General features: G+C 43.3%; 1 protein-coding gene across 11 annotated transcripts in view; it reads right to left on the bottom strand.

The window, feature by feature from the left end:
- Positions 1–1,330: 1,330 nt before the first annotated feature.
- lmo7b (LIM domain 7b) overlaps positions 1,331–27,658 on the bottom strand; it is a 30,815-nt gene continuing 4,487 nt past the window's right edge. For 5 of the 11 annotated variants that reach the window (XM_037095922.1, XM_037095919.1, XM_037095921.1 and 2 more), the window contains exons 4-30: positions 27,197–27,266; positions 25,474–25,580; positions 25,052–25,082; positions 21,533–21,646; positions 21,287–21,434; positions 20,482–20,635; positions 17,105–17,164; positions 16,209–16,362; positions 15,426–15,571; positions 15,088–15,265; positions 14,407–15,003; positions 13,048–13,392; positions 11,374–11,488; positions 10,626–10,787; positions 10,304–10,479; positions 10,148–10,211; positions 7,640–7,665; positions 7,424–7,531; positions 7,109–7,198; positions 6,716–6,903; positions 6,422–6,505; positions 5,777–5,829; positions 5,517–5,688; positions 5,243–5,425; positions 5,013–5,121; positions 3,393–3,495; positions 1,331–2,510 (exon numbers count right to left, since the gene is read on the bottom strand). In XM_037095922.1, coding sequence (XP_036951817.1) covers positions 2,488–2,510; positions 3,393–3,495; positions 5,013–5,121; positions 5,243–5,425; positions 5,517–5,688; positions 5,777–5,829; positions 6,422–6,505; positions 6,716–6,903; positions 7,109–7,198; positions 7,424–7,531; positions 7,640–7,665; positions 10,148–10,211; positions 10,304–10,479; positions 10,626–10,787; positions 11,374–11,488; positions 13,048–13,392; positions 14,407–15,003; positions 15,088–15,265; positions 15,426–15,571; positions 16,209–16,362; positions 17,105–17,164; positions 20,482–20,635; positions 21,287–21,434; positions 21,533–21,646; positions 25,052–25,082; positions 25,474–25,580; positions 27,197–27,266 — 3,760 coding nt within the window. In that variant the 3' untranslated portion in view covers positions 1,331–2,487. The remainder of the gene's footprint in view (positions 2,511–3,392; positions 3,496–5,012; positions 5,122–5,242; positions 5,426–5,516; positions 5,689–5,776; positions 5,830–6,421; positions 6,506–6,715; positions 6,904–7,108; positions 7,199–7,423; positions 7,532–7,639; positions 7,666–10,147; positions 10,212–10,303; positions 10,480–10,625; positions 10,788–11,373; positions 11,489–13,047; positions 13,393–14,406; positions 15,004–15,087; positions 15,266–15,425; positions 15,572–16,208; positions 16,363–17,104; positions 17,165–20,481; positions 20,636–21,286; positions 21,435–21,532; positions 21,647–25,051; positions 25,083–25,473; positions 25,581–27,196; positions 27,267–27,658) is intronic. The other 6 variants (XM_037095926.1, XM_037095925.1, XM_037095928.1 and 3 more) reach the window with 6 other exon arrangements.

Raw genomic sequence — 27,658 nt, 5'->3', positions numbered from 1 at the left:
AAACATTTCCGTCCATCAGGCCAAGAGAAGCGCTGGATGACCGACGTTTAACATCTCAGTCTGACCGAGAGCTCAGGGTTCCAAGAAGTAAAACAATTATCTTTTTTAGAGGTTAAAACAACCATCAGTGACATAGGCAACCTGCTTGTAACACTTCCCTCACCGCAGATCTCTCTCATTCATCTCCTGTGTAAGATGACAAGAAGACAAAAACTGTCACACAACCTCAGACTCTCCTCTCATTTGTGATGTCAGAGGCCCGAGTCAGCCATTTTAGACAATATGGCACTTCCCCCATTTGAAGGCCAGAAGACTTTCTGTTCCTTTTCCTTCAGTTAAATTTGCCTCATCAATTTCCTGTGAAAGGTCAGTTCACCTAAAGAGGCAAAACACTTTGGCAACAGAACGGGAGTGAATGGAATTTCATTTCATGCTAAAATCTGAAACTCCTTTCAACAAAAATAACAAGCTTTTCATGCGATTTGAGGAAGTTCTGTGGAAATGGAAAGAATTCTCTCCGCAGGGGCAACCTGGTGTTTAAAAGGTTCTACAAACAGCCACTCTGAGAAGCAGAAACGGCTCCTTTATATGGGAGGAAAGTACTGCGGCTTGCACACAGTTTCAACAGTTTATAAAAATAGATACTTTTTCCCCGTCAGTAACTGTTGCCAAAAATGGACTTTGAAGCATGTAATCACGTCTCCCCTCAAGAGAAACACAACACAGGGTTTTTGAAGAAATCCCTACAGATATTCCACAGTAAATATTTAGTGATAAGATGTTCTTTGTTTAACCACAGACTACTGTTGTGGAGTCCGGATAAAGAAAGACAGGTCCTCATGGGGCTAAGCAAGACATCAGCATTAAATTATTATATCATCCTTATGAGAACATACATCATCTTAGAGTTTGTATCTTGTTTTATGTCACAAGTGTCGTCTTTACCTACATGAACAGGCCGCATTGCTGTAAACTGAGGTCATTTCTTTTTAACTTACTAGTTTTGAATTTCTCATTATAGCCACAGTACAGATGATTATTAAAAATTGCAATATGTTAGTATTTCTTAGCAGCACCGATAGCGATAGTGCTGCTGCAATATCGACAGAGGTATTTGGTAAAGAACTGTCTGATTTTTTTTTTTTTTTTGCCCAGTCCTTGCTATTTTGAAATGCTTTTAATGAGATTTCAAAATATAGGTGTGTAGCACATTGTTGCAACACAGAGTCGCAAAATACCCTCAAATTGCATCATGTTTTTTTTTTTTTATTTTAAGGCTGTTTCATCTAGCATCATAAAGTCCTTAAAAAAAAACCGAACACAATACAAGTATTTAGATAAGGAAGTTTATTGGTAGCAAAGGTAGGAATCAAGACAACAGAATGAATTATCACTAGATTTCCGTTTCAAAAGTTCTCGGCACAGGAAAATATACACACTGATTATCTTTAGAGATTTATCTGCAACTTCTGACCCATAACACTAACTATACAGAAGCAGACAAGCACAGACACGAGTCCAGTTCTGAGAAATGTTGATGCATTACACACATGACATATTGTTGCAACTGATTGGAGGATCAACTAAGGTCACCCTCTTTCACAAATTGCCAGAGCCAGATGAAACTGGTTTCTACTGTTAATTCTTTGTTTATTAAATAGCTCCATATTTGCTGTTGCAACTCTGACTGTGTTTCAGTGACAGAGTATAAAAATAGCAGTTGTTTTGTGCACTACTGACCAAAAATATTGAAAGACTTAACCTCCAATAATTTGGTCACATTGAACAAGACATTTCTATGCAAGACATTTCTTCCTTCAGTATGACGGACACTTCTGTTTTTACTATGGGACCGACGATGCCACCATGTGGTACATTAATGAATAACAGAAAAACCCTTGAAGTTGATGTTCAGTGCACTCAGTTTCCAAAAGCATTTCAGATAAGATGCCTGTTTTCACATGAGAAATGCATGCATTTTTTATTTTATACCACCGATTTATCCCAAAGTGCACTTGGTGAGATTTCCAATAGAGAAAGTGCTGCAGTACAAGTTTAAACGTGCCTCCATACATTAACAACAACATATCTGATCTTATCTTACATCATAAATGTGCTACTGGGGCAAATATCAAACGTAACACAAGGATATGACAGACAGAGATACGATTATTAAAATAAAAGCATTAAATCAGACACTAATAACAGCCATCTTTACTTTATTTCATATATTAAATCTAAATTCTCTTAGAAAAAAATTAGCAGACAGAAAGGAAAGACAAACTGAGTAGCTTATCAACAATATTTGATTTAAAAAAAAAACAGCCATTAAGTGTCTAATTTTACACCACAGCTTAGAGTTTGCGGTTTTACCAACGATTAATAATCATGGCTCGGTCATGTAGATGTCGTCACCATGCCTTCTACCCAACTGGTCTCCCCAGTGACTCCGCCGCTTACTCCGTAATGTGGAGGACGGTGTGTTGATCACATGGAGGGGGCATCAGTGGCTGAAATGTTCATAAACAATTCGGAATGACAGGGTTAAACACAAGCTTCCTGGATAGCGATTAAAAGAACAGTTCACCCCAAAATCAAAAACTATATTGACATCCAGAATGCCGTGGTGTGACAAGTTGGGGCTTGGAGACGTCGGCCTTAGACACGTCCGCCTTCTCTCAAATAGAATGGAACTAGATGGAACTCGACTTGTGGTGCTCAAAGCAAAGGGAAAAAAATACATTTAAAATAACTCAACAGCAATGTGTCTCTCCAGACATCATGACAAGGTCAATCCACAGACGTTGGTGTGGGCAGTTTCTTGAAGGAATCATTTTCTTTCTGCCAACCGTATCTCCAGTAAATCATGCATCTACTCGTGGACTGGAGGCTCGCTGACTAAGCTAGCTAATGCTACAGTTCAGCCAAAGAGGACAGAGGACGTTTACATCCTGTCACAAACTCAGGCTAGTTTGGCAGAAAGATGACAGCTCCTATGCCAAACTGCTCCCAACAAGGACTGTGGATTATCATGAGCAACTGGGTCATGATGTCGGGAAAGAGACATTGTTGTTGAGTTTTTCTAAATTTACAAGTGGAGTTTCATCTAGTTCCATCATATTTGAGAGGGGGCAGACATCTGTGAATGTCGATACCTCCCAAACTCAGCAAACCATGCCAAAACAACCCATGGATAAACGGCACTATAGCTAAGAGAAGAAAAAAAAATGCTTTTTTCATTTTGGTCTGAACTGTCCCTTTAAGCCAGGTCAACAAGTGTGAAAATTGCAGACAACAATCTGTGAATACTCGTGAAGTACAGAAAGAGCTGCGATGCATTTCTGACAGAATCAGCCGAGGTCATCATTTCCGAAGGAGAGGTCAACACTCACCCTTGAGGTGGAAATAGCAGGGCTCGCAATACAGCTTCCTGTTTCGGATTCGAACCTGGACTCCATACTCAGCTCCTCCGAGATGTCGGTGGCAGCCCACACACTGAATGGAGGAGAGAGACGTGAGAAAAGACGAGGAGAAATCGGGCTGATGTGAAACGTGGGCCTTTTGTGTCGAAATTATCTCACCAGTTTGTCTGCCACCCAAGCACAGAACAACTTGTCACTGTCTTTGCATAAAAAACACATACAATATATAAATACTTTCAGGGTGCTATGTGCGTCTGTAACAGAACAGAGTGTTGCGCAAGTGAATCAACTTTCACATCTACGTGCTAAATAGCGTGGGTCAACTAAATGTGGGGGTCTTCTGCCGAGAGAGATTTTCACAATAAGCATCTAAAAGCGAAGCGGGACATCGGGCTGGCTCCTTCCCCTCGACCAATCATATGCAGAGGGACTTAGACAGAAATAGCACAGAGAACAAACACACCAGGCTAAGAAACAGGTTAGGAAAGGCAAAAGTATGAAAAGGTGGCAGAAGTGCTCCTGCTGGCAGGTGGCTGTAAAAGGTGATATGATTGTAATATGGAGATATGAGACTCCTGCTGACCTTACGAAAAGGTGCGGTCACATTAGTCCAGTCAAGTGGAAATTTCCCCACAAGCACCAAAAAAAGGATTTCATCGCCATGGTCACGGTTTGACGCAGATAAAAAAAACACAGTGGGGCGGAATGATTAGAAAGTGAAAGGAGTCTCAAGTCAGGTGAACTTGAATGAACCAATTGTAGAATAAATCTAAACAAACTTCAAGAAAATTGGGACAATAAAAGGACTGTTGTGAGAGCTATGCCGGATAGTTTGCAGCCTCATTCATAATGTTGACATCAAATTTCAAAAATCAAGGTTTGAACGTTGTGCAGTAAAATCTTTTGCTCTATTCTTTCTGTTTAAACACCACATTTCAGCATAGCAATGATAATCATAAGTATTGGAGCCTGACCAACATTAGTCTATCACATTTGGCATCGGAAAATTGTTAGACCTCAATAGAAGCTTCAAATGTAAAAGAATATATAATCTATAATAACAAATTTGGACATTCGGAAAAAACACCACTTATAACACCCACTATGGAGATAAACATGTGGCACTTATGATTCTCCTGTCGGGTACGATTTACTAACCGTTGGAGGAGACGAGGGCTTGATGAGACGACCACAATAAAAGAGCACCACGAGGAAAATGTGGCTCCTTTTTTTTCCATGTACTTATTATGTTTATCATTATTGATACGTTTTAATAATATCAATTTAATTGAACTTTGGGTGACACAAAATGTTTTCTATAAACAAATGTGACAGCCTTGACTTCTTCATGAGGAATAGAAGCTCGAGTGGTAATTGTCTCTCTTCATTTAGGTCATGATTTATTCGCCGTTTCCATTGAATTTGTCTTAAATGTGTTTGCATAAAAACAGTTGAAAGGTTAAAAAAAAATTAAAAATTGAGAGACATGTCGCATTTCAGGGGCCAGTGCGCAAACACGGACAGAGTCATTGCTTGCAGGGAGTCGGAGCTACCGTGACCGCACCTTACCCCGGGGTCATGCCCTCTCACCTGGAAACAGGCGAGGTGGAAGCAGAGAATAAGGGCCTCTATGACCATGGCTGCCCCACTACCAAGGAGACGCTCGCACACACAGCAAGTCCTCCAGCCACCGACCATCCTGGGGCAGCACATGTTAACAGTGTGAGGCCAAAAATGTATTCGAGAAGACACAGAAAACAACACCCTACAGCGTGCACGACCGAGGCAGGCTGTACAGTACACTGGCAGGAACTGCATACCCGCCATGAAGAGAGGGGTCCATGGATGCGTTCCTCTGCGACAGCATTGATCCGGTGCTGTAGCGGGAGGAGGAGTTTCTGCTCGGAGCGCAGTAACCCGCAGCGGCTGAGTGTGGACGAGGGTAACCGAGGGATGAGAGCGGGGACTGACGCAAATTGTCCAAGTTGTCCAGAGACTCGAACCTGCACAAGTTCAGAAAAGACCATAAAGGGAAAATATAGGACGAAATAAAGGGACAGAAACAGCTGTCTGAGGCGCGGCGATTACACCCACCTCTTCATTGGAACCCCGACGTACACGGGCTCCTTGTAAAAGCTGCTGCTGCGCTGACGGATCCAGCTGTTGTCAGTCAGGAGCTGAGTCCTCTTCTTCATCTCCTCCAAAATCAGCTGCCTTTCCTGTTCAACCTTAGATATGGACTGTCCTTTTCTTTTCCGATCGTCACCTGGGATTGACCAAAGGTTTTGGGGCGGTTAGCTTAGTACATCACCAGAACAGAGGAAATACAAATGATGGAGACGGGTAGGACTTGCCTCTTATCTGTTTGTGGGGACCACCCAGTGCTGGGGTAGACAAGGACTTCGCCCTATGGGTGGACACACAGACATCATTTAAAAAAAACAAAACAAAAAAGAAACAGCTGAACTTCTGAATTTTTAGGAGTTTCAGTGTCTGCATCAAAACTTGTTGAACGCTGATACGGCTTCAATGTGTCGCCAGGATAAAAATGTTGGCTGTTAATGTTTCTACAAAACACTGATTCGTCTACATTTGTACGTGTCATAGGCTAACTACCATACTGACACTTCTACAAAAAGGTCGCCAAACCAGTGACAGTTTGAGACCGTTTCTGCATTTGTAAGCGTGAAACCTTGAAGACCTTGGGACAATTTCTGCTGGGGTTTTTTGCCATGTGAAGCTATTTTTCATAAACTTAACCAAGAGGTTTCTGTGCCTTAACTTAATCAGATCATAAACACAAAGTTGTCAGCACATAAAATAATAAGTTCAACCTAAAGAACAAAGCGTCAACATATCCATGTTTTCTTTTTCTCAGCTATGGACACTGCCAAGGTTTTGTTCTTTTCCAAAAGCTCAATATGATAAAAAGGACTACTGCACAGAACCCAAAATCATACTGAGTGTTTGAGCACAAGGGGAAACCGTCCTGTTCTGACCTGTGTGCAGGAGACAGCTGAGCGAAGCCACAAGCGTCCTCAGCCCTGAGGTTCGGCATGAAGAGCGCAAAGGCCCAGCGAAAGCAGCGGGGAGCAGAGCGGAATCAGCAGCAGCAGCAGTGAAGAAAAGATCATCGCAAATCAGAAATATAAAAAAGATAAAGAATTGCTGAACCAAAGTACTCAAACGTGGCTTTTTACTAGTAAGCCCAACAATCAAGCGTTCGCACTCAGCAAGGATGGAAAAGTGACAATGTTGATGACAGAAACAAGGGAAGGACAAAGTTTATTCACCAGGCCTGCTCAGTCATCCTGCCGTCCTGCGCTCCCCGTGCGCTACTTTGAGGTTTTGAGGCGGCTCCTTTCAGCTCACTCCTGTCGGGGCTCCGCTCCTCTTCTCTGCCGTTATTGGTCAGTCCGTTCACATGAGGCTGGGCGCTGGCAGGCCTCTCGCCTCCATTGGTCATCTCGAAGAGGTTCTGCTTCAAAACACATGAAAATAAAGAAGAGAGAAGTCAATGTTTCCTGTACGTTTATCAAATAAAACAGTATCACAGCCTTTGTTCACACTTGAGGTCTTTTACTATGACAACTTCAAGCAGGAGATTCAAAGACCATTATTTTATATAATCATTCAGATGAAACTATAAATGCTTGGAAAAGGCACCAAGGAGCACACGTCATTACCCCTGACTTCCTACATGACTCCCCCATGGCTTCTTGTTGAGCCCTCCGCCACTCCGCCTCCAGCCTCTCCTGATCCCGCTGGTATTGCTCCTGAAAAAACAAAAGACACACACACACACACGCGTGCACACACACACGCGTGCACACATACGCGCGTGCACACACGTGCACACACACGCGCGTGCACACACACGCACGTGCACATACGTGCACACACACGTGCACACACACACACACACACACAAGATGTTTAAGTTGAAAATCAATATTTCAAGGAGTGTTAAGAACCTCCTTGTTGGTGAAATCAGTCTTCACCTGTAGGAGGCGCTCCTGTTCTTCCTGCCACTTCTCCTGACGCCTTCGGTCCTCCTCGCGGTCCCACGACCAGCTGGATGAGGAGGGGCTGAGGGATGGCACCTGGAGCTGGTGATGCACAAACAGACTCCATCATGATCACAGCGCAACACACACACACACACACACACCTTATTTTGAACACGCATCAAAGCATCTTTTGGATTGGTAACTTACATCAGATATCGCAGATTCTGAACCACCTGCGTGAGAGAACAACAAGTCAGCAAAGACGGCGACAAACGTCTGCTCAGACAGACGACCAGGTTGTGTGTAATATTCGACAGGTCAGAAAAACACCATGCGAAAGCTGGGGACACATTAGCAGACAGAGAATCCAAATCTCGTTTTGAAATGGATCTCAAAATGGGTGGTCTTCGGAGGAATAGAAGTACAGTGTTCAATCTCTTGTCCGACAAATCTTTTGCAGTCAGAGCAGGAGGTTAGTGCGGCACTTTACAGCAAACATTGAAGCATACAATGCCGAATTAATGCAGTTAAAATTCTGTCCTTTTTAAAGTTTTTTGAACTGCAGGTCTGTCTCAGTTATCTTGCCATAATTATCAAACTCCTGGTGACTCAAATGTCAGTGTACGTGAAGTTAAGATTAAGTGAGCAGATAAAATAAACTGATCTGCTAATTTATCCCCAGCGGAAAGACACTCCAAGCAAACACTGAAAGAGAGACGGCTGAGCGAAGAGTTAAGCCGTGGTGAAGGAAAACATTATTCACATGCAATATAAAAGCACAATTCTGCTTTGCTTATTCGCTCAGGACGCTCCACAACGACTGATTTTAGAGCAGTCTCAAAATCAAAAAGAACCCCACAAAGAACACCACGCAAAACATTTACCACACAAGTAAACCCATGAGCTGAATCCCGCAGAGCCTGAAGAGAGAAGGAAGCCATTGTAGTGAGACACAAATCAGCCATTGTGCAAAAGAATGAGAAAGTTGCCAATTAAAAAATTACAACCCGCCGACACAAAGGACGCGGAATATGTCGGAAGAAGATGAATCTCTTGCTTGCTGCACACTGTTTATTACGAACATGCCCTGGTCTGCAAAATGCATTGTGACTTTTGTACGGATTAATTTATAGAAATGCTGCATCTTTAATAGTTTGTTCGTGGTGAGTCTGTTTTGATTAAGATGCTGCTTAAGTGTTAGATGCATGTTAATAATAAATAAATCCTTCTTTAATTTGCATTTTTTTCCCTACTTTCCATAAAAACTAGGGATGCACCGATTTATCAGTCCAACATGTTGGCTGACATTCGCGCCTTGTTGGCTGCCACGGATCTAGCAGCAAACCAAATGGCACTCACTGATGTTCATCTGTTGCGTCCCATCCATTTCGGGCTGGGTACACGCACCATCAAACCTCGCCCTCCTGCCGACCACAGCCATTACTTTTCTCCCCGACACATTCTTAACAACCTTGATTTGGACTCCAGTTTTTCCATTGCCCTCTTCCGGTTACCACCTGGGGGTCACAATCCTCCCATATATTATATCATATCATATCATATTATATTCCCAATTCATGACAATTCTTCACCTTTTAAAACATAATCATAAGTCATTTCTGCCACTGCACAGCTTGTAGTCTGCTGTACAGTTGTATATAAAAGGCTGAAAGAAAAGGGCTGTAGAGTCTGTTCATTTTCCTGTCCATCAGAGAAGTCGCACCTCGTCAATTACCATCAAGAGGCTTCTAAACATAGGGCGGCGGTGTGCTTAGGTTATAAAAAGCACGCTGTGCAGATGATTGGTTTGTTTTTACATGGAAGTGAAAGAAAATGGCGGATCAGTGACCGTCAGTGACTCGCAGTTTGCAAGACTTTCTAGCCGCATTTGCCGACATGATCCCCTCAGTGAGACGTCTGAGGTGGAGCCTGACACGGACTACAGTGTTAAAAAAAAAAAAAAACAAACAAAACAGAGAGCGTGTTACTTGAGGCTGTAAACAAACCCATCCAATATTCTATTCAGGGCACGCTCCACTCAAACAGAACATGTTTGAGGAGTATCTGGAGGAAATGAACCAGAGAGGACAATTACGACAGGCATCACCAGCAACTTTGTAACCACTTTTAACTTTAATTACATTAATTCATGTTTAACAAAAGAGAATGTTTTTGTTGGGCTACGTGCAGAACAACCACTCCCTCACTGAACAGGAGGTTGTAGTGTCATTCTTAAAAAAATAGTCTTTTTTCATGGGAAAAGTGGTTAAATTAAAAAGGTTAGTTTTATAAGTTTGCATTATTTCATCTGTGCTCGTTCAGATTAGATAGTGTAATGAGGGGCTGAATGATTAGAAAACTGCTCACCTATTCTGTCATGAAAAGAGGATTTTTTTTGTTCCCTTGACATAAAAAAGGGACCCAGAATTTTCCATATCGGAGCATTGCTAATTAATGAGCACCCAACAGTTAACCAAGCAGAGCACCAGCCACCAAAGCTGCTACACAACAAGTCTCGAGTTCAAAACTTGAAGTTTACCCTTCCGTCTGAAAAAATCTGCCCTCCGCTTCTGATTATTCCTAATAACATTACTATAACCTACATGTAGAGGAAGGACGGACAAGGTGACAAGGAGAGAGTTTTTTCTTAAAAAGGTGACGTTTGTCATGTTTCATATTGTTATTGCCATTACAGACTTCATTGCCTGTTATTACCTTTACTTCTGGCTGTCTCGTGGTTGCCAGCCAGCTCTCCATGCATGACATTACATTGTATAACCTGGACAGGTAAGAGAAGATTCACCTGATGAGCTGCACTCTCAGAAGCAGAGCTTTGTATAAAGCGAGATGCGAAATAAAAACACTGCTCACATCGTCCGTCTGCCCATTGAATTCAGACACTTTCCTGACCGCGGCGTCTGCAGAGGAGCAAGTGTTGGCAAGGCGGTCGGGGCAACCTATCAGAACGGGCGCTGAGGCGGTCAGATTGAGGGTCATCCTGCTCTGGCCTGGCTGCTTGAGATGGCTCCACTCGCTGGTGCTCCAATCTAATGAGAACAACCGGCCATCAAAACTAACTGCCAACCGTTTGTGGCCCTCTGGTTAGAAGTCTGAGGTCGAATTATCACAAATCATTTCAGAAGGTGGTAAAAAGACACAACTGTCCTTTTTTTTTTCTGGCTCATCGTCTCACCCTTGTTGCCATAGCGCCGAATATCCATGGTCAGACTGCCAGTTTGCAGGGAAGACGTCATTTTATCCTTCCACTGGGTGTAGTTCAGGTGTGCCACTGCGACTCCGTTAACGGCCACGATCTCATCGTCCACACACAGCTGGCAAAGCTCCGCCGGGCTGCCTGAGGAGGGGAGGGACGGGCAGCAGAGGGATGAAGAGAGAAAAGCATTTTGCAAAAAAGAAGTCAGGAAGTATTCTTTTGCAAGCGGCAGTTTACTGAGGCCACGGTTGCTGCTCCGAGTTAAAAAGTAGGCCAGTGAGCCAAAACTACATCACAGCGAGTAAGTGACACCTCCTCTCGCATCTGATTAAATATTCAAGGCTGAGTTTGAAATCACTTACTTAAGTGAAGTTTAAATCTGTGAAAATTAACATCCCACAGACTTTTTTCACTGTTCATGTGTGCTTTTATTATTACAATCTGCCTGGTCTGTAAAAATCCTTCACATACATTTCTATTTAATTTTTGGCATAAACACGAAAAAGAAATCACTTTTGTTGCTCACACAAGAAGCTGCTTTGCCACAACTCATCAAATTTCCTCAGTATCATAATTTTTTTTTGTCTTTTTGGAAGCGAAAACTGTCGAGATATTAGAACAAACTTCCTCTTGAGAAGTAAAAACAACAAAACACTGTAAGCAGAATTTGGCGTCAACATCAGCAAAGACTTGACTGCATGAACACAAAAGTTGTATAAAGTCTTACCGGGTTGAATGAACTTGACTCTCGCTCCTGTCGAGTCCCAGTGAGTCTGGAAACCAAAGTCTGGTCTGCTGTTGGGTTTGAGAGTAAGGCTCACTCTCATGTCACTGTGATCCACCTAACACACACACACACAAACACACACACACAAACACACACACACACACACACACACAGGTAAAGGTGACACCCTGTGATCCAGTGTCCCGCGCTTCCTGCTGGAAACTAGATACGTCAGAGGGCAGATACAGTGAAGGGACATCTTGTTGTGTACAGCGTGGTGCAGTTATCACAGGAGCCCTGTCCCAGGCGCCATCTTAACAATGATCAGATTCAATTACATGTTTATGTTTGTGGCTTAATTAAGTGGTAGTACCGCATCAACATATTCATTCAAATATGGAGGGCAGAGGGAAAAACACATCGTGTCCAATACTGAACATCATCAGCTTCAAAACAGGGAGCTGGGAACTCGGCGTGAATGCACATATTAGGCATTTAGGGGCCGCTAATGTTTATAGTCCCAACTATCATTAAATTAAGGACAGTTGTGACCAGTAACTGACGATGACATTTACATCTCAGTCGGAATAGTCAATGCGCCTATTTAGAGTTGGTAATCTAACGAAGTAGGTCTACGTTCCTACCCTCACCTATGGTCATGAACTTTGGGTCATGACCGAAAGAATAAGATCCCAGATACAAGCGGCTGAAATGAGTTTCCTCCGCAGGGTGGCGGGGCGCTCCCTTAGAGATAGGGTGAGGAGCTCTGTCACCCGGGAGGAGCTCGGAGTAGAGCCGTTGCTCCTCCACATTGAGAGGAGCCAGTTGAGGTGGCTCGGGCATCTGTTTCAGATGCCCCCGGGACGCCTTCCTCGGGAGGTGTTCCTGGCATGTCCCGCTGGGAGGAGACCCCGGGGAAGACCCAGGACACACTGGAGCGACTATGTCGCCCAGCTGGCCTGGGAACGCCTTGGGATCCTCCCAGAAGAGCTGGAGGAAGTGTCCGGGGTGAGGGAAGTCTGGGTGTCCCTTCTCAGACAGCTGCCCCCGCGACCCGGTACCGGATAAAGCGGAAGAAGATGGATGGATGGATGGATCTGTGTTTTTCCGGCTAAATGGCTGCTGGATCAAAGTCAGTCGTGCTGACCCAGATCGCGATTGGTTTAACAAACTTCTGCTTGATATTGGTTTACAAACATATTGTCCAAGTCTGACTTGCTGTTCCAAAATATTATAGTCTCCTCGTTATGTTACAGGCACAAAATGGAGAACTTGGTCTCTCTCAGTAAAAATTATGGATTGCACCTTTCCCTCCTCTCTGCCTCTCTCATCATGATACTCGGCCAGTGTTCATTTATTTGCCTTAATGTTTTTAACAGCTGGTTATTCTAATCAAGTCATAATCGTAGCAAATATATCAGTGCCTGATCAGTCGGCCATGTAAGAAAGCTTAGGACTACTTAGAATTATCCTTCTGTCCATTTGCCCGTGTTCTTCTCTGACTCCTTTAGTTTTTTTCTGTTGATCGACAGGCGCCGTCAATGATGATGAAAGTCCCTGCTTGAAGTACAGTTTGATCCGGTGTCATTAATTCCTGGATTCAAACGTTCCAAGTTTTTAAAGGTAATTCAGTGGTACATAGTGAATTCACATACGCTGAAAGACGCAACTTACCTTTGGGTGGTCGGTGCTGCCATCAGACGGGAGGATGGAGCCTTTGACGTGGCGGGCCTGCGGTGCTGAATAAGGCTGCGGCAGTAGCTGGGTTTGGGTGGAGGGCAGATGATGGCCATTGGTCTGGAAGGAAGTCTGGCTGGAAAAAGTGGCACCTTTCACCACCTCTGCTTGTTCCGCACCATTCTGCTTCGCCTGGTTGGCCTTCTTCTGTTTGACTGAAGCCTGGTACTGACCCCGCAGATGGGCGGTGGCAGTCTGTCTTTTGAGCAAAGGTTCAATGGGCGAAGGAGAAAGAGAGGTCTCTTTCTCACTTTTCAACAGCAGCCCCTGGTTGTCGTCTACCTGGAGGTAATAGAAGAAAAAAAAAAGAGAGAAAAGAATGTGTTCAGAAGGACAGAACGGGTGCATGTGATTTCACAGTTTTATTCTGCAGCGTCGAAAGTGACTGAACGACCTACAGAAAATAGGTTGACACGGTTTACAATGGTGCCGCAGCACTTCTATTATTAATGAGGCGGGCGATCAGAGAAAACAAAAGGTAACACAAGCTCACCCACTTTTAGTAAGCACACTGTATTAACTTGTTCGGCCCCTGTACACTCCCCTGAGCACTAAACTTCTGGCAAGCCTGAATTGTAACTGTCCAGTTCGTGTAAGGATAAAATCACTAAGCTGGCTTCCTCAACTGTTTTGGAACACTGGAGAGTATTTCAAAATTTCACCGCAGAGACACAAACTGATCTACTCTCAAAACATCGTATCCATCACCGTTATTCGCCAGCATCTTGAGAGAATTTCAAAATTGGACACAGTTCTACCTGAAAAATGATGTAAAGCCTGAATAAATCGTGGGAATGTGCCTCTGGAAAGTGATGTTGTTGCTAATATAAAATCCATCAGAGTGTTCCCAGAAATAACTTGGGGTTCAGGAATGGGAGGATGGTAGCTGACAGTGCCAGTTTAATGTATTATGTATGCCTACTGGTATGCCAAGAGGTGAGCAGTAAGGTAGCGTCATCCATCTTTACCCAACAGTGGAAAAAAAACAACTTTTACCTCGTATTGTTTTGTGACCTGGCACTGACTTAAAGACGAAGTTGAATGTGAATCTCAAGTTTTTGTTCATGTCAGCAAATCCCACGAAGAGACCAACTAAACCTAACACCAACTCTACTCAAAGTACACAAACAGAACCAATATCACTTTTTTATCCAATTAATAATAAAACACATCGTGAAAATGACTGAACTCACTTGTGTCAATTTACAAGATAAAAACAGACCTTTCCAATTCATTTTAACTTATTTTGAGGAAACCATGCAGTTAAACTCTACTACTTAAATACAGCAAACTCACGTTGCACAGTCTCGGTAGTGAGGACACCCTTGACGGCTTGGTCCCGAAGGGTTTGGCTGTGATTGCAGTGGAGAGACGGGATGAGCCCTCGGACCTCCGGTATCCACGAGGAAGGCTGGCTGAGCCGGACCAGGACCCGGAGCTGGACAAATACTTGTGGATGCCTGTGGCCTGCTGGCCTCTGGCTTGCTCCACAGCCGGTTGCCAAGATGTCTTCGGATCCTCATCCTGAGACTTGTGGTTCTGGTGGCCCTCCAGGGCATCAACATCTGCCTGATTCAGGGCATCAGTGCAAAAAGTTGGAGCTTTTGGATCAGCGCACAGTGGAAGTGCCTTTTGACCTGACACAGTAGACTTGGCGGTCTTGTTTGGCTGTATAGTTGTGATCAGAGTGGAGATCTGGCTCGTGAAGACTTTTTCAGATGTGGGCTGGAAAGGAGCCGGACCGCCCTGGGCATTGACTTGTGTCTGGGAGCTGAACGGGCAGTCGGGAGAAGGCGTGGTAACCCCCGCTCCATCTGAAGCCAGGGAGGCAAAGTGGCTCTCCTCTCCCAAGTTGTTCCCATCAGAGGCAGGCATGGCCCCGACTGACGATCCCTGAGCAGAGAAAAGGTGTACTGAAGTAAATACAGCAAGGGATGCTCCCAAAGGTTATGGAAGTAAAAACAGAGCAACACTTACCTGAGGGTGGGCCGACTGATGGGGGCTAAGCGGAGCCGCGGGGGTGAACGGAGCCTCCGTGGCGTAGCTGCGGGCCAGAAGAGCTCGAGTACGAGGCCGCAGATCAGAGCTCTTTGATGGAGGAGAGATGGAGTAAGGTCGGGGGGCTGAGCCGTGTCTGCGTGGTGACTGCTGGTCTCTGGGGATGTTGCCGTGTAAGGGAAGAGGAGTGGGCGTAATAAAGGAAGCAGAAAAGATGGCGTGTCATATTACGCGAGTTCACTGTGGGCGAGGAGAGCCGCTCTTCTCACACACACACACACACACACACACACACGTTTGAAAGTGTACGTTTGTACCTCTTTGAGAAACCTCCCGCTTCATTCCTCTCAAAGCTGGTCGAAGCCCCGTTGATCATCTGGTTGATGACGTGATCTCTGTCTTGTGACTTCCTGCGGAGGTCAGACTTGGTGCTCCTGCGGCGGTTCTTCCACTTCGTCAAATCCTGGAACGAGTGCATTTTTTGGCAACACTGTATTACCAGCATTTGGACACAAGACAAGTCAAAGTGCTTTTAGGGGCACAGAATTGATGTAAGGCTTTATGGAACAGTACAGGTGGACACAGGAGTGAAGGGAGGAGAAAAAGAGGAGGTCAGGCATCCGTCAGCGAACACCTCCACAGGCCTGAGCTATCAGACTATCACCTCCTGAGGTACTGAGCTAACATTCCTACATACGGCACCTTTAAAAAAGAAACTACCTTTTTTCCTGTGCTTTTGTTTTTTAGCTCTTGCAAAGATTTAAAAGAAGTTATGAATCCTACTATTGGAAAGCCACATATTTACAACAATATAATGTCATCATCAATATTTCATTTCATCAACAACCTACTTTAAAATACTGAGGGAGAGAAAAAAGAAAAAAAAACTTGCAATTTCCAACTTTTACATAAACTTGGTAAAGAAATCCAAACAGTAGTCAGAAAAAACAAAAATTGAACATCTGCAGTTTTCTTGACAACAGAGCGCGTCATCTGCTGAAGAGCATGAAGAGCTCGTGAGCATATCGCACGAGCAGCTACTAAACGGACGCTGAAGCCAACTGTTTTATCGGCATCTTCCTGTGGACTTCTGGACTTACATCCTGCCACTTTTCTTCTCCATCCTTGGGAGCAACGCTACACTTGCGTTTGTCTTCTTGATTCCACTGTCCTCCCGGGCCATCGTGGATGACGTTCCCATCAGGAGCTTTACGCACAGGGTACACCATCGGGATGTCAGTGAGTGATTTGCTCCTGGTTCAGACAAACAAAGAGGCAAGACAAGGAATGGATATGGATACAGAGCAAACAAGGATGGTGTTTCAAACACTGCAGTTGCTTGAAAGTGCAAGTCCAGCAGAACAAGCATGACGAATAGGAGTGTTGCAACGCAGCGCACACCAACACGTCATCTTACACTGACAGCTTTCTGTATGTGACACACACACACACACACACACACACACACACCAGCCACAATATTAACAGCTGCAACACGGCACATTCTGCATCCAAACAACAGAATCCTTAGCAAAGTGCGAGCAGGAGAGTAGCATGCAAGTCAAGTAACGCAGCAGAACAAATGGCAACAGATGTTGCTGTCTGGAAAAACAACAGCCATGACTTGTAACAAGTAATAGCACTGCTGTGGGCGACAGAGGATGTCAGATGTGACATTCAAATAACTTACAGCAGCATTTAGCAGGTGGTGAATCAAAACTGTGACATAATGTGATGGGAGGAACCAAGACTGTGATTAAAAACAAACCTGCAGATCGCCGTAAATTCTACTGTCAAGCGTCTGCCTAGAAAATTAGTAGTGGGCGGTAAACCAAGCGCTCCATCTTTATGAAAATGCAAATGACTTCTGCAGAACCATTTCCTCTGCAGGTAGGCTGAATACAAACACCAGCATGTTCAGATGAAGCGGCGACAGAGCAGTTGCGATCCGAGCGGCTTCAGACGAGTTTTGTTCGCCTCAAAATTCAGGACTCACCAAATCCAGCCAGGGTTGACCTGAACCGGTGTCTCAGGCCTGACCTGGATCTGATACGTTCTACAGAACCAGAGAAACAGACATGAAAACTGATGAACAGCATCTAAACAATAGGTTTGAAAAAAATGATTGATGTTGAAGAGTCACCGTATACATCACTCAGAAAAAGGTCATGTTATGTGACAGTTGACCACAGATGTAATACAAACCTACCACACACACACACACACACACAAGATCATAGCACAAAGAGTGTGTTTAATGCACAGTATCATCAGCACGACACTTTATTTTTACCACATCAAAGCCGTATTAACACAAAAAGTAGACTGAAAAACATCTGCGCTGACACACAGGGTTTTATTATTCTGTTATGGCTATCACAACATGACAAATGACACAATGCCTGAGTCATCCACTTAACCATTATAAACTAATGAGTCACTCAGCATGAAGCCGTTATAAAAAAGTCCTCCCATCATCAGCACTATTAAAAAAAAAAAAAAAAAAAAGAAAAGGTGCCAGAATAAATGCCAGCACGCATTAACGGTATAAATTCAAGGCACATTTCATTTTCTTATCCACTTCATGAGACATCAGTTGGATAAACAGGGGCAATGTTTGCATATCTTTACTGAATTAAGCAGTTTGCCAGTGGATTAGAAATTTGCAAATGCAAAAGTAACAGGTACAATTGGCACATGAGGAGATAACAAATAGAATAGCACGTTAGAGCTTGTGTCAACAGTCGGCTACAGTGTGTATGGTTAGTGTGTGAGTCGGGTATGGGTCTTCAGGACGAGAGGCCTGGAGAGAGTTTCTTAGAGATGCGTCCGAGGTTCTTCAGGGATGTTTTGTACGGCTGCAGGCGTCACGAGCCAGGAAATGACGTCAAACTCTTCCTCCGAGGAAACTAAAGCTTTGTGGCTTCAGTCAAAAAAAGAAACACAATGTGATTGCTCATTTTCATGATCATATTTTTATTCTGAGTTAAACCTAGAATACGTTCACATGTTTTAGTGCTCAAAAAAACACATCAGTTTTCTCATGCAGTCTGTTTTGGCTCCTGTCTCTTTAAAGAAAGGCCCTCCTCCTGAACACCTAGTCTGCTCTGATTGGTCAGCTTGCACACACCTGAGCAAGCACCACTAAAAACAACAGGGCAGCTGTGTTAAATTAATTTTCAAGTACCAAACTAGTGGCGAGGAGTGAAATCGTGCCAATGTGCGACATGGTGACATAATCTGAAGTCACAAAAATTTAAATCAAAACTACTGATGAGGTGTTTCAGGAGCAGTGTATTCCATGGGAGAGAGGAGCGTCTGTTAGTATGGACTTTTGTCCTTTTTGAATTGCAAGAGACTTTTACATGCACAAGTGTACATAAAAACACTACAAAGGAAATTTTAAAAAAAGCATATAAGGTTTCCTTTCAGGGAGAAGAAATAGGATAGAAATTTGCAAGATGTAGGGTTCAGCAGTTACATCTTTGCAAACTAGCGCTAGCTGTTTCCCTGACTAGCAAACCAGGACTTGGTTTGCTGGCGTGGTTAAGCTGGATTTATAAACTAATATGTAACGCTGTAGCCAAAAACAATCAATAGAAGACATTTAGCAGCATGGCATCTTGTCTCACTGGGAGTTTTCTTATTTTTTTGCGTCACACACAAAAGTTTCACATTAGATTTGATGAGGGGCAGCAAGTCAAAGTCCAACCTTTCTGCCATGTAATGTTTTGGCAGCTTTAACGTTACGAGGATTACCTCAAGCAGTGCATCAAAATATTCAACAGCAAACGAGCAAACCTGCAGCGTCAGTTTTGCCTTGTATTAGCTCTGACTAAATCATGAAAGCTTTCACACTCAAACAATAAATTAAAAAAAAACAGCGAACAGACCTCAGGCCCAGCAGTTTACGATACCATGGTCTTCTCTGGGAGCCGAGGTAGATCGTGCGCACGCGAACCTCCTCTTCTGGTGTCCAATTCCGGGGTAAGAAGCGGTCATACCTGGGGTTGGTACAGGTCTGATGGAGGGTCTGCTGCACTCGCCGCAAATACAAGTCATCCAGAACTGGGTCGGCCTCGGTGTCGTCGTCAGAGTCCTCCTCACACAAGGCTCGTAGGAAAAGCTCTTCGTTGAAGGTACAGTCAGAGGGAGACACAGTGAGGTGGGGTTGAGGTGAGAAAGGGGCATCTTGAGTGCTGCAGCAGAGAGTGGCAGACCCATGTCTGTGTTTATTCTCAGGTGGTGGTGGTGACGATGATCACACAGACATCGCTTCGGATAAAACAGTTACACCAAGTATCTCAGATGTGATCCGACAGCACAGAGCTGCTCCCAAATGTTAAAAGGCAAGTGGTGAGACTGATGATTAATGCAGGGAGGCAAATTCACTGAGAATTCACATCGGGAGAAGGGTTAGAGTTATACAATGCTTTTCCATTTTCCAGGCAGTGGAGTTGTAGTTAGTGTTGTAGAGTACGCGCAAAGCCAAACAGAGCGTAGGCCACAGCTCTTTATAAACACACACCCACAGCTTCCTGCCGACACCTTTCCACATGAACTATCGTAGAGAGTCACCTACGGCCAAAGTGACCCTGCGGGTGATCGGCCACCAAAAGGAGCACTCAACCTGACAGTCCTCAGCTCTTTGTTACCATAGAGACCAGAGGCATGAAGAAACTCACTCAGAAGAGGTAAGCCCGTCCTCGGTGATCCGAACTGTGTGTGTCTAAACACCATTTTGAAAGAGCTTTTTTGCAATAATGATATACAATCATTATCAATCAATTATCATTATTGATTTGTTTTTTTCATTTACCCTAGTTGTCTTTGTTCTATATTCAAATTCATGTTACTGGGAAAAAAAAAAGTTGTAGTTTTGAATTGTGTCACCTGGATGAGTGCTGAAGATGAGTCTCACGGCACGACGGAAGAAGCTGCTCTACAGTCTGGTGGTACGGCACAAAATTAAGTTTGTCGCACCATCGTCACGTTACAGCCACGAATAGATGGATAACATGATCACCCTTCAGCATGCAGATAGTGGTGTTTTAGGAGTGCAAATGATATGTTGTGTTTCTTTCACATCATTTTCACCCACTGGCCAGATCAAGACCTTTAGACACAAGTGGTGAGAGAACACAGTTCTCTCCTCATCATTGCATTCCTGCGACAGACTGTACTAGGACTCAGAAATTAAATGAAGTTTTCTAGGGTAAGGTCAAGTTCCTGTTCATATGAATTGAAAGAAAAATCTTCAACCAAGGAACTGATGCCAAATAAACTGGAAACAGTCCTTCAGCCGCTGCGGATAAGTGAGTTAGTATCAGCGGATGAACTCTCTCTGTGCAGTAACCAACATATTTGCAGTACCTGTTGAGAGGACCATCGCCGCCCCTCCCGCTCTCCTCCTGTCCTCGTTTTCTCCGTAGGAGCGGTGCTGGGACGAAACCTTTGTTTTGCTGGGTCGGGGGCTGTGTGCTCTCCATCTTGAACACCTGTTCAGCCTCTGCGTCACTTCCACAACCTTGCGACCAAACAAAAGTGGAAATTGAGCAACAAAAACAAAAGATTCAGGTTTAGAGAAACACAAGTTAAAATGAATTAAAATTAAAGTGAGCTGAGCATTATGGTTCAAATAACAGAGAAAGAGTGCATAACAGAGGAACCTTCAGTGGACGACTGATTCCTCACACAGCCAAGCCTTGAGCGAGCACTGTGCCAAGTACTTCACCCTCTCTCATCACACAAACACACTTTCTATCACCACAGTGAGGAACTTGCCACGAGCCATCACTGACGTGCACCGAGACAGAGCAGGGCAGACAAATTCATGATCATGCGGCTTCCCGAATGTTGATGCAACAATTAAGGCTGATCACAACCGTTAACATGGTGGCACAACCCGTGAACTTATCGATAAAACACACGCTTGTGTTGGCAAGTTCTTTTGCAGACTGACTTTCATCCGTGTACAGAAAGCGCAGACAAAAGTTGCTGCAGCAGTTGGTTTGGAATCAATATGAGCGGGATCAGCTTGCACAAAGAGCCAAAAAAAAAAAAAAAACCCCAGAAACTTACACTGCATCAAAATCAAGGTCAAGGCAAACAAAAAACGGATTCAAGTTTGAGGTGGTGTTGTGCACAAATTACTGACTAGAAGAAGACTGTGGAGTACCTTCGCTGTTGAGGTGGAGGGCTCGGGAGTCCAGAGAGATCTCCGTCTTATAGCCCGGTCTCATACGCAGGTATTCCTCCCTCTCTGGGTACCAGCAATCCTTGTACCCGCTGTCTTTCACAACCACATTACTACCCTCATCTAGAACCTTTGGAAGGGCAGGGTTGATGTCGATTACAAGATAAAAAAAAAATAAAAAAAAAAAAAGGACTACAATTGTGTCAAAAGCTTTGAAGAGCAGCTTACCTTGGACAAGGGTAACCCCAACAGCCCTTCAAAGGCCTTGAAGTTAAGCTGAGGCCCACTGTAATAGGTGTCCAGATGGGCATGGCGGCCTAACCAGTAGATTGTGATCATAACCTGAGAAAGAGAGGAAAAAGCCACATGGGGGTAAATACAGAAAAGTATAGAGACTCCTCTAAAGTTAATTTAGTTTAGCAGCCTGCCTCCCTTTCCTCACTTGTACATTTATAGTTTCGCAAAATGAGATGTAGGACTGACACCACGGTGAACAAAAACCACCATAAAAACATTTTTTTCCCCCCCAATGTAATAGGAAGATAAATGTTAAAATGACCTAACAGATTGAAAATATACACAAGACAAAGCAAGGTCAACCTAACTGGCAGCCCGTCCAGACAGCTCCAACAAAAATGTCCATCTGGCTGACTGTTTGCATTTTCCTTTGACATCTTTTTTTTTTTTTTTTTAAAGACGTCCAAAAGTGAAAGCTGCTGAGCGTAACACTGTCAAACCTGCTATGAGAGGGGAGAGGCTGCCAAAATGACAGAGGTGCATGTCAGTCTGAGCCTGGCAACGGTTTATTTTCAGTTCTACTCAGAGGAGGAGGATAAGCTGTGAAAGATCCAAGAGAAACTGCTGAGCGCAACAGCATTCAGAAAACTCCTTCTCAGGGGGGGAATGATAAAAAAAAAACAAAAAAAAAACAAAAAAAAACCACACAAGTGTTGCTTAAAAAGGATAATGCGCATACAGATTAATGCATTAAAAAGGGAAAGTTCGAGATTGTTTTTATATGAACCGTAGAGATGTCTGCCTTCCCTTGAATATAATGGAAAAGTCGTTGCTAGTTGGGAGCAAGTTTCAAGTGGGAACTACTTCCTTTCTACCAAACTACACCTGCCAACCGTATCACCGCGCAGAAGGAAGCGTGCATCTACTCATGAATGACCTTATGCTTCCGTTAGCTAGCTTTGTTAGCTGGCCTCTCATGCCTGAGTAGATGCTCAGTTCCTTCTGCACGGTGAAACAGAAACATAATAGTTCCTTCACTAAACAGTTAACAACGAGGTCTGTGGATAATCTTGAGTAACCAGGTTTTGAGATACGGGAACAGACATTGCGGTTGAGTTTTGTTTTTTACATGTGCCTCTCCAAAACGCTACGTACTATGCCCAAACAATCTAGTACAGTTTGTTTACTCAGTCATAATAATCAATAAGTGACTATTTTTCTCTCCTTTTAAAATGTCTTCCTAAAAACTACATAGTGCACCTTTAAGCAGGTAAAATGTTCATGTGTCAGCATGCTAACATTCGCTAATTAGCACTAAACACAATGCACGACTGAGGCTGATGGGAATGTAATTTGTTTAGCTAGAATTTGATAATTTGGCATTGGACATATACACTTGATGATGATGCTCGATGAAAAGTCACGGGATTAATATTCTTCCTCAGGGTGACATAAAATCGTGCAAATGTCAACCACGCCGTGACGCAAGGGGAAAAGTCGGGGGGGGCGACCGAATGTATTAAGAATACGTCTCTGGGAACCATGAACGTCTGCGCCTGACAAACATGAGCAGAGACAGAGAGTAAAGGCTGTGAAATAGGAGTCTCTTCCCGTTTAGTGTTATATATCACAACCAAAGCATTCTGGACATGATTTATTTCCGATTTGCCTCGGGGGAGGGATATTTCCTTGACGGACTGCCTTCCTCCCCAGATTACAAAAAAAATCCATGAAGGAAAGAGGAGTGAATTGAGCAAATACTTCAGAGCAAAATGCTAGTTAGAGGAGAACAACGATCATTTCTGTCTGTATGGATTCTCATATCATGCTCATCCGGTGTCTGTCGTGGTCAATAGAGACCATTCACTGAATGCCAGGTCAACACATCAGTGTCACTGCAGATTACAAATATAACCTATTAGGGGTTCATTTTAATGATGTACAGAGACACACTATAATAAGCATTTTTTTTTTTTTTTTTAAATAAGCAGTTTTGTTGGAGCCACCAGAACCAAAATTGGTTTCAGTGTCCCCTCATTTGCACAACCTGAGGAAAAATAAATAAATAAATAAAAATAAACACACACACGCACACAGCGGTGAGGTCTTATTGTCAGCCTTAAGCACCAGGACAGGATGTGTTCATTATTCTCTAATAGTCCACCGACCTCATGCAGAGGAAATCATTACACTGCAGGCAACAGGGTCATCACAGGTTAATCCTAGTTAATGGTATTATTAGCCATGTATGATTTTACTTAACAATGGCCCCAGTTCCCATCAGAGTTCAGTGCAGAGTGGCTCCATGCTTATATTTTAGGAATAAATAGAGGCTGGACTGTCAAGATTAGTAATGAGATGCCACTATAATGAACACTGATCATCAGGATCACATTATGTTTTTCTGAGGCAACGTGGCTGAAAACACTCATGTTCGCCTGATGGATGCGCATGTACTAAATTAGTGTAGAATTTAGAATTATAATAAGTTATACAGTTTTAATAAATAATCATTATATTGATCTGTATAGATTGTGGCAAAACTAAGAAAATGGTAAATGTGTCCATGTTCTGCATTCTCTCCCACTGAGAATTGTTAAATCGCACAAAGCCATTGAAAACATTTGCAGCCAGTTTTCAACATGTTTTCTGAACATAATGTTTTCCTTCTTTTCTTCTTTTTCTGATCTAGGAAGATTTTTATGAACTATGAAAGTAAGAATGTATGTAACACGGTGATCCGACCCTCTCACTGAAGTCACGCAGTGCACAAACAAGTGATGGGGGGCTGTAGTGCAAGAGACTGTCCCATCACAATGTTTCTGAAGTTGTTATTTTAAGGTTAAAAAAAAAAAAAGAAAAAAAGAAAAAAAAAAGTTACATAATGTTACTGGTAATGGAATGTTCTGTTCAGGGTGCGACAGTACCGGTCAACATTAGTCCACATTACATCACTGCTGCATACAAACACAGCGAGATATCTGTGTATATGGTTGGAGTCCTGCGTGGAAACTAGATTTCAATGGAGGCAAATTAACCCTAATTGGTTAATTTGAGGGATAAAAATGCTCCACCCACGTCAAAGAAAGAGCTCTCTGACAAAACAGCCTCATTAACGGGTCCACGTTGTCAGCTTCTGTGAGATTCAAATGAGGCCTCCCAGATAACCAAACAAGCTCATGAGCTTCCAAACATGTAAAATACCAGGAGTGCACACAGGCGTGCACACAGGCGTGCACACAGAGTACTCGCATGTCACACACACACACACACACACACAATTCAGCAGCAGTTTACAGCATCGTGATAAAACATTAGGCCATACATGTGCCGTTGTAGGAGGAATGGTGATCGTGTTTGGGGTTATTTATAGGTTAAGTGAAGCAGGACAGAGTTCCCTTTAAGATGTTGCTTCAAAGAGCAAAAAAAGAGCGTCAGGAAAAATACAAGTCGGAGAAAAATCAGCTCAAGGAGGAGAGTAAGCGTGGCACTGATCCTGGTCAAACTTACATTTTTGAGTCTTCGGTTGGTCTCATCTCGTCTACAATAAAAGGAAAGGGAAATAAGAGTGACGCTCCTCATGCTGCTTTTACAGAAAGGACTGCCTGTACAGTTACATCACTAAGAAGCAAGATAGAGAGCTGTATGGACAAAAACCTGATGTCAAATCTCATTTGCAATGCTCTGCTAATCAGCCACTTATCGAAATTTATAGAGAACAGGCCATCGACTCGTATAAAGCAGCAGCTTGTCAGGCAAAGATAACTTCTTTTTTATGAATGCAAAGCAGCTGTGAGAGTCAAACTGTAACCCTTTTCAGCACAGGCAATGCAGTAAAAACACCTCGGCGTTAAATGCCTTCAACACAGCCGAAACAAAAACACTCCTCAGACACATACATTTAACCTCGGCAACTTAAAAGATGACTGTACCTGAGTGTTGCTCGAGTGGACAGGTCCTGCAGGTCTCCTGGATCAAACCGCTGTGACACATTCAGGCCCAGTTTCCCGCAGGCCTTCAGGAAAACGTTGACATTATCCTGGAGATTAAAAAGAAAAAGACACGGCAAAATTCGATTTAACTTGCTCTGGTCGGTGCAGCCCTTAAAACACCAGACTGCTTTTTCCAGCTCTGTAAGCTGGGTCTGAAGAAGTCAAAATCTAAGTTCATGAAGTCAAATCAATACTCAAAGCTAAACACAGGATCATTCAGCTTAAAAGGGGTTGAATATTATATGAAGTGATATTTCCACGTCTTTCAAAACAGCTCTAGGTGCTACATAACACTGCGAGGGTGTCAAAATGATCAATTCAGAAACTGTACATTTAAATTTGGGCTGAGGACCTCTGTAAGGTTTTGTGGTAACGCTGCTGTCATCGCTCTCAGCGCGATCCTGAACATGGGCGTAAAAACGAGGGCCGGTGGTGAAAAACAGCTGGTGGTGCCTGTTCAGGTCTGTGAGAGCTGACCAATCAGAGCAGAGTGGGCTTTTTCGGGACTGTCCAGACACAAACAGACGAGACAGCGTGAGAGAAATAATGTGTTGTGTATGTAAAAACTTCCAGTCGACATACAAGATAAAAAAGTATGAATCCGAAAATGAACATAACACAGGCTTTTTAACAATGTCTCATTGACTATTTGTTGTTTGTAGTTTTTTTTGAAAATGATTAAGGAATACTTCTAATGTACAGCTTTATTGTCGTCTCTCTTACTTAAACATGAGTCTGATAACGTTGTGGCATTCTCTACTGGCAGACAGACAAACTGCAGCGTGTGAGTCTGAATTGTTTTTAGCTTTAAAAAAATATCGACAAAATGATCTATATTTTTAAACTGATGTGTAACTTTACTAAATTCAATCAGAACTCCTCTCACTATGCAAAGACATTCCCCCCCTCAAAAAAAAGGAAGCTCACTGTCTACTATGATTATTACCACTGTGAATTAAAGGGTTCGAGGTTGTACAAACAGGATATTTATTCTGTGCGTATTCACAAAGCTGCTTGAAGGGTAGAAAAATCATTATAGACATGAATGTTTGAGCAGCAATGTCGAATATATTTTGATTTGTGAGTTAAAACATGCAAAAGCGCCGGAATGGTCCTTTAGGCAGTCACAGTGACTTGCTGAGTCTCTGCTACATCTGCATCTCGCACACCACCACCATCCACTGGTGGGCTCTGCCTATGTATCGGCCCCTGATGGGAGATGGTAATTGATCCTTCCCTGCCCTTGCTTAGGGCAGTTTTTCCAATTATACGTCTGTGAAGCCATCAAAACACATCCCGAGGCCAAAAAATATACATCTGCATTTACCTCATGAATTTTTTTTTTTTCCTTTAACATATTCAGCAGCTGGGTCGTGACACTGATATGCAGTTTCGAGCTGTGGCAACACTGTCTCTCCGTGCCTTTGACAGGAAACCACAAGACGTGTCGAAACTTCCCGGCTAGCAGGTGCCTTCTTATGCTCTTGTATTTTAAGCAACAAACACACTTGCTTTCTTTAAAAATCTGCGGATTGCAAAACATGTGTCCACAGGCAAACATTTGCAGTCTTTCGTTTGACGCTCCATGGCAAAGAAAACACTGCTTGCATCACACAGCCACACAAACACACGCAAGACATGGCAGGGACTTCAAAACACTCACCAGGCCGGCGATGGGAGTAGAAAGTCTGTTGACTTTCTTGATGATGCCAGGTTTCAACTGGTTAATCAAACTACAGGCCAAAAAAAAAGTGAAAAACACAAATCTGAGGAGCAATATACACACACGCACATAACATATACTTTAAGGGTCCCAAGAGCTTCTAGACCTCTGGACTGACCTACTAGCTTCAATTTGTTGCCCACATACCTCTCACTTGTTAACCTCGCTGCGCTTTCGTAACTACAAGTTGGTGTACTAGAAAGTTGTGCTTTAGGAGAAAATGTCATTTCTTACTGACTGTAAATAAATGCAGAAAGTAACAAAACAGTTCTTATCCTGCGGTCTGTTTTACATGCAGTTACATTGCTCAGAGCTGTTGAAGCCAAGCTGGTAAATTAAAAATCCAACCACAGGTTTGCATGGTAATTGAAATTAAAGCCCGACTGTGAAAGTCAAAAAACG

The sequence above is a fragment of the Acanthopagrus latus genome, chromosome 4 (genome assembly GCF_904848185.1).
Source record: "Acanthopagrus latus isolate v.2019 chromosome 4, fAcaLat1.1, whole genome shotgun sequence".
NCBI lineage: Eukaryota > Metazoa > Chordata > Actinopteri > Spariformes > Sparidae > Acanthopagrus > Acanthopagrus latus.
This window is presented reverse-complemented; position numbering and strand designations above follow the sequence as displayed.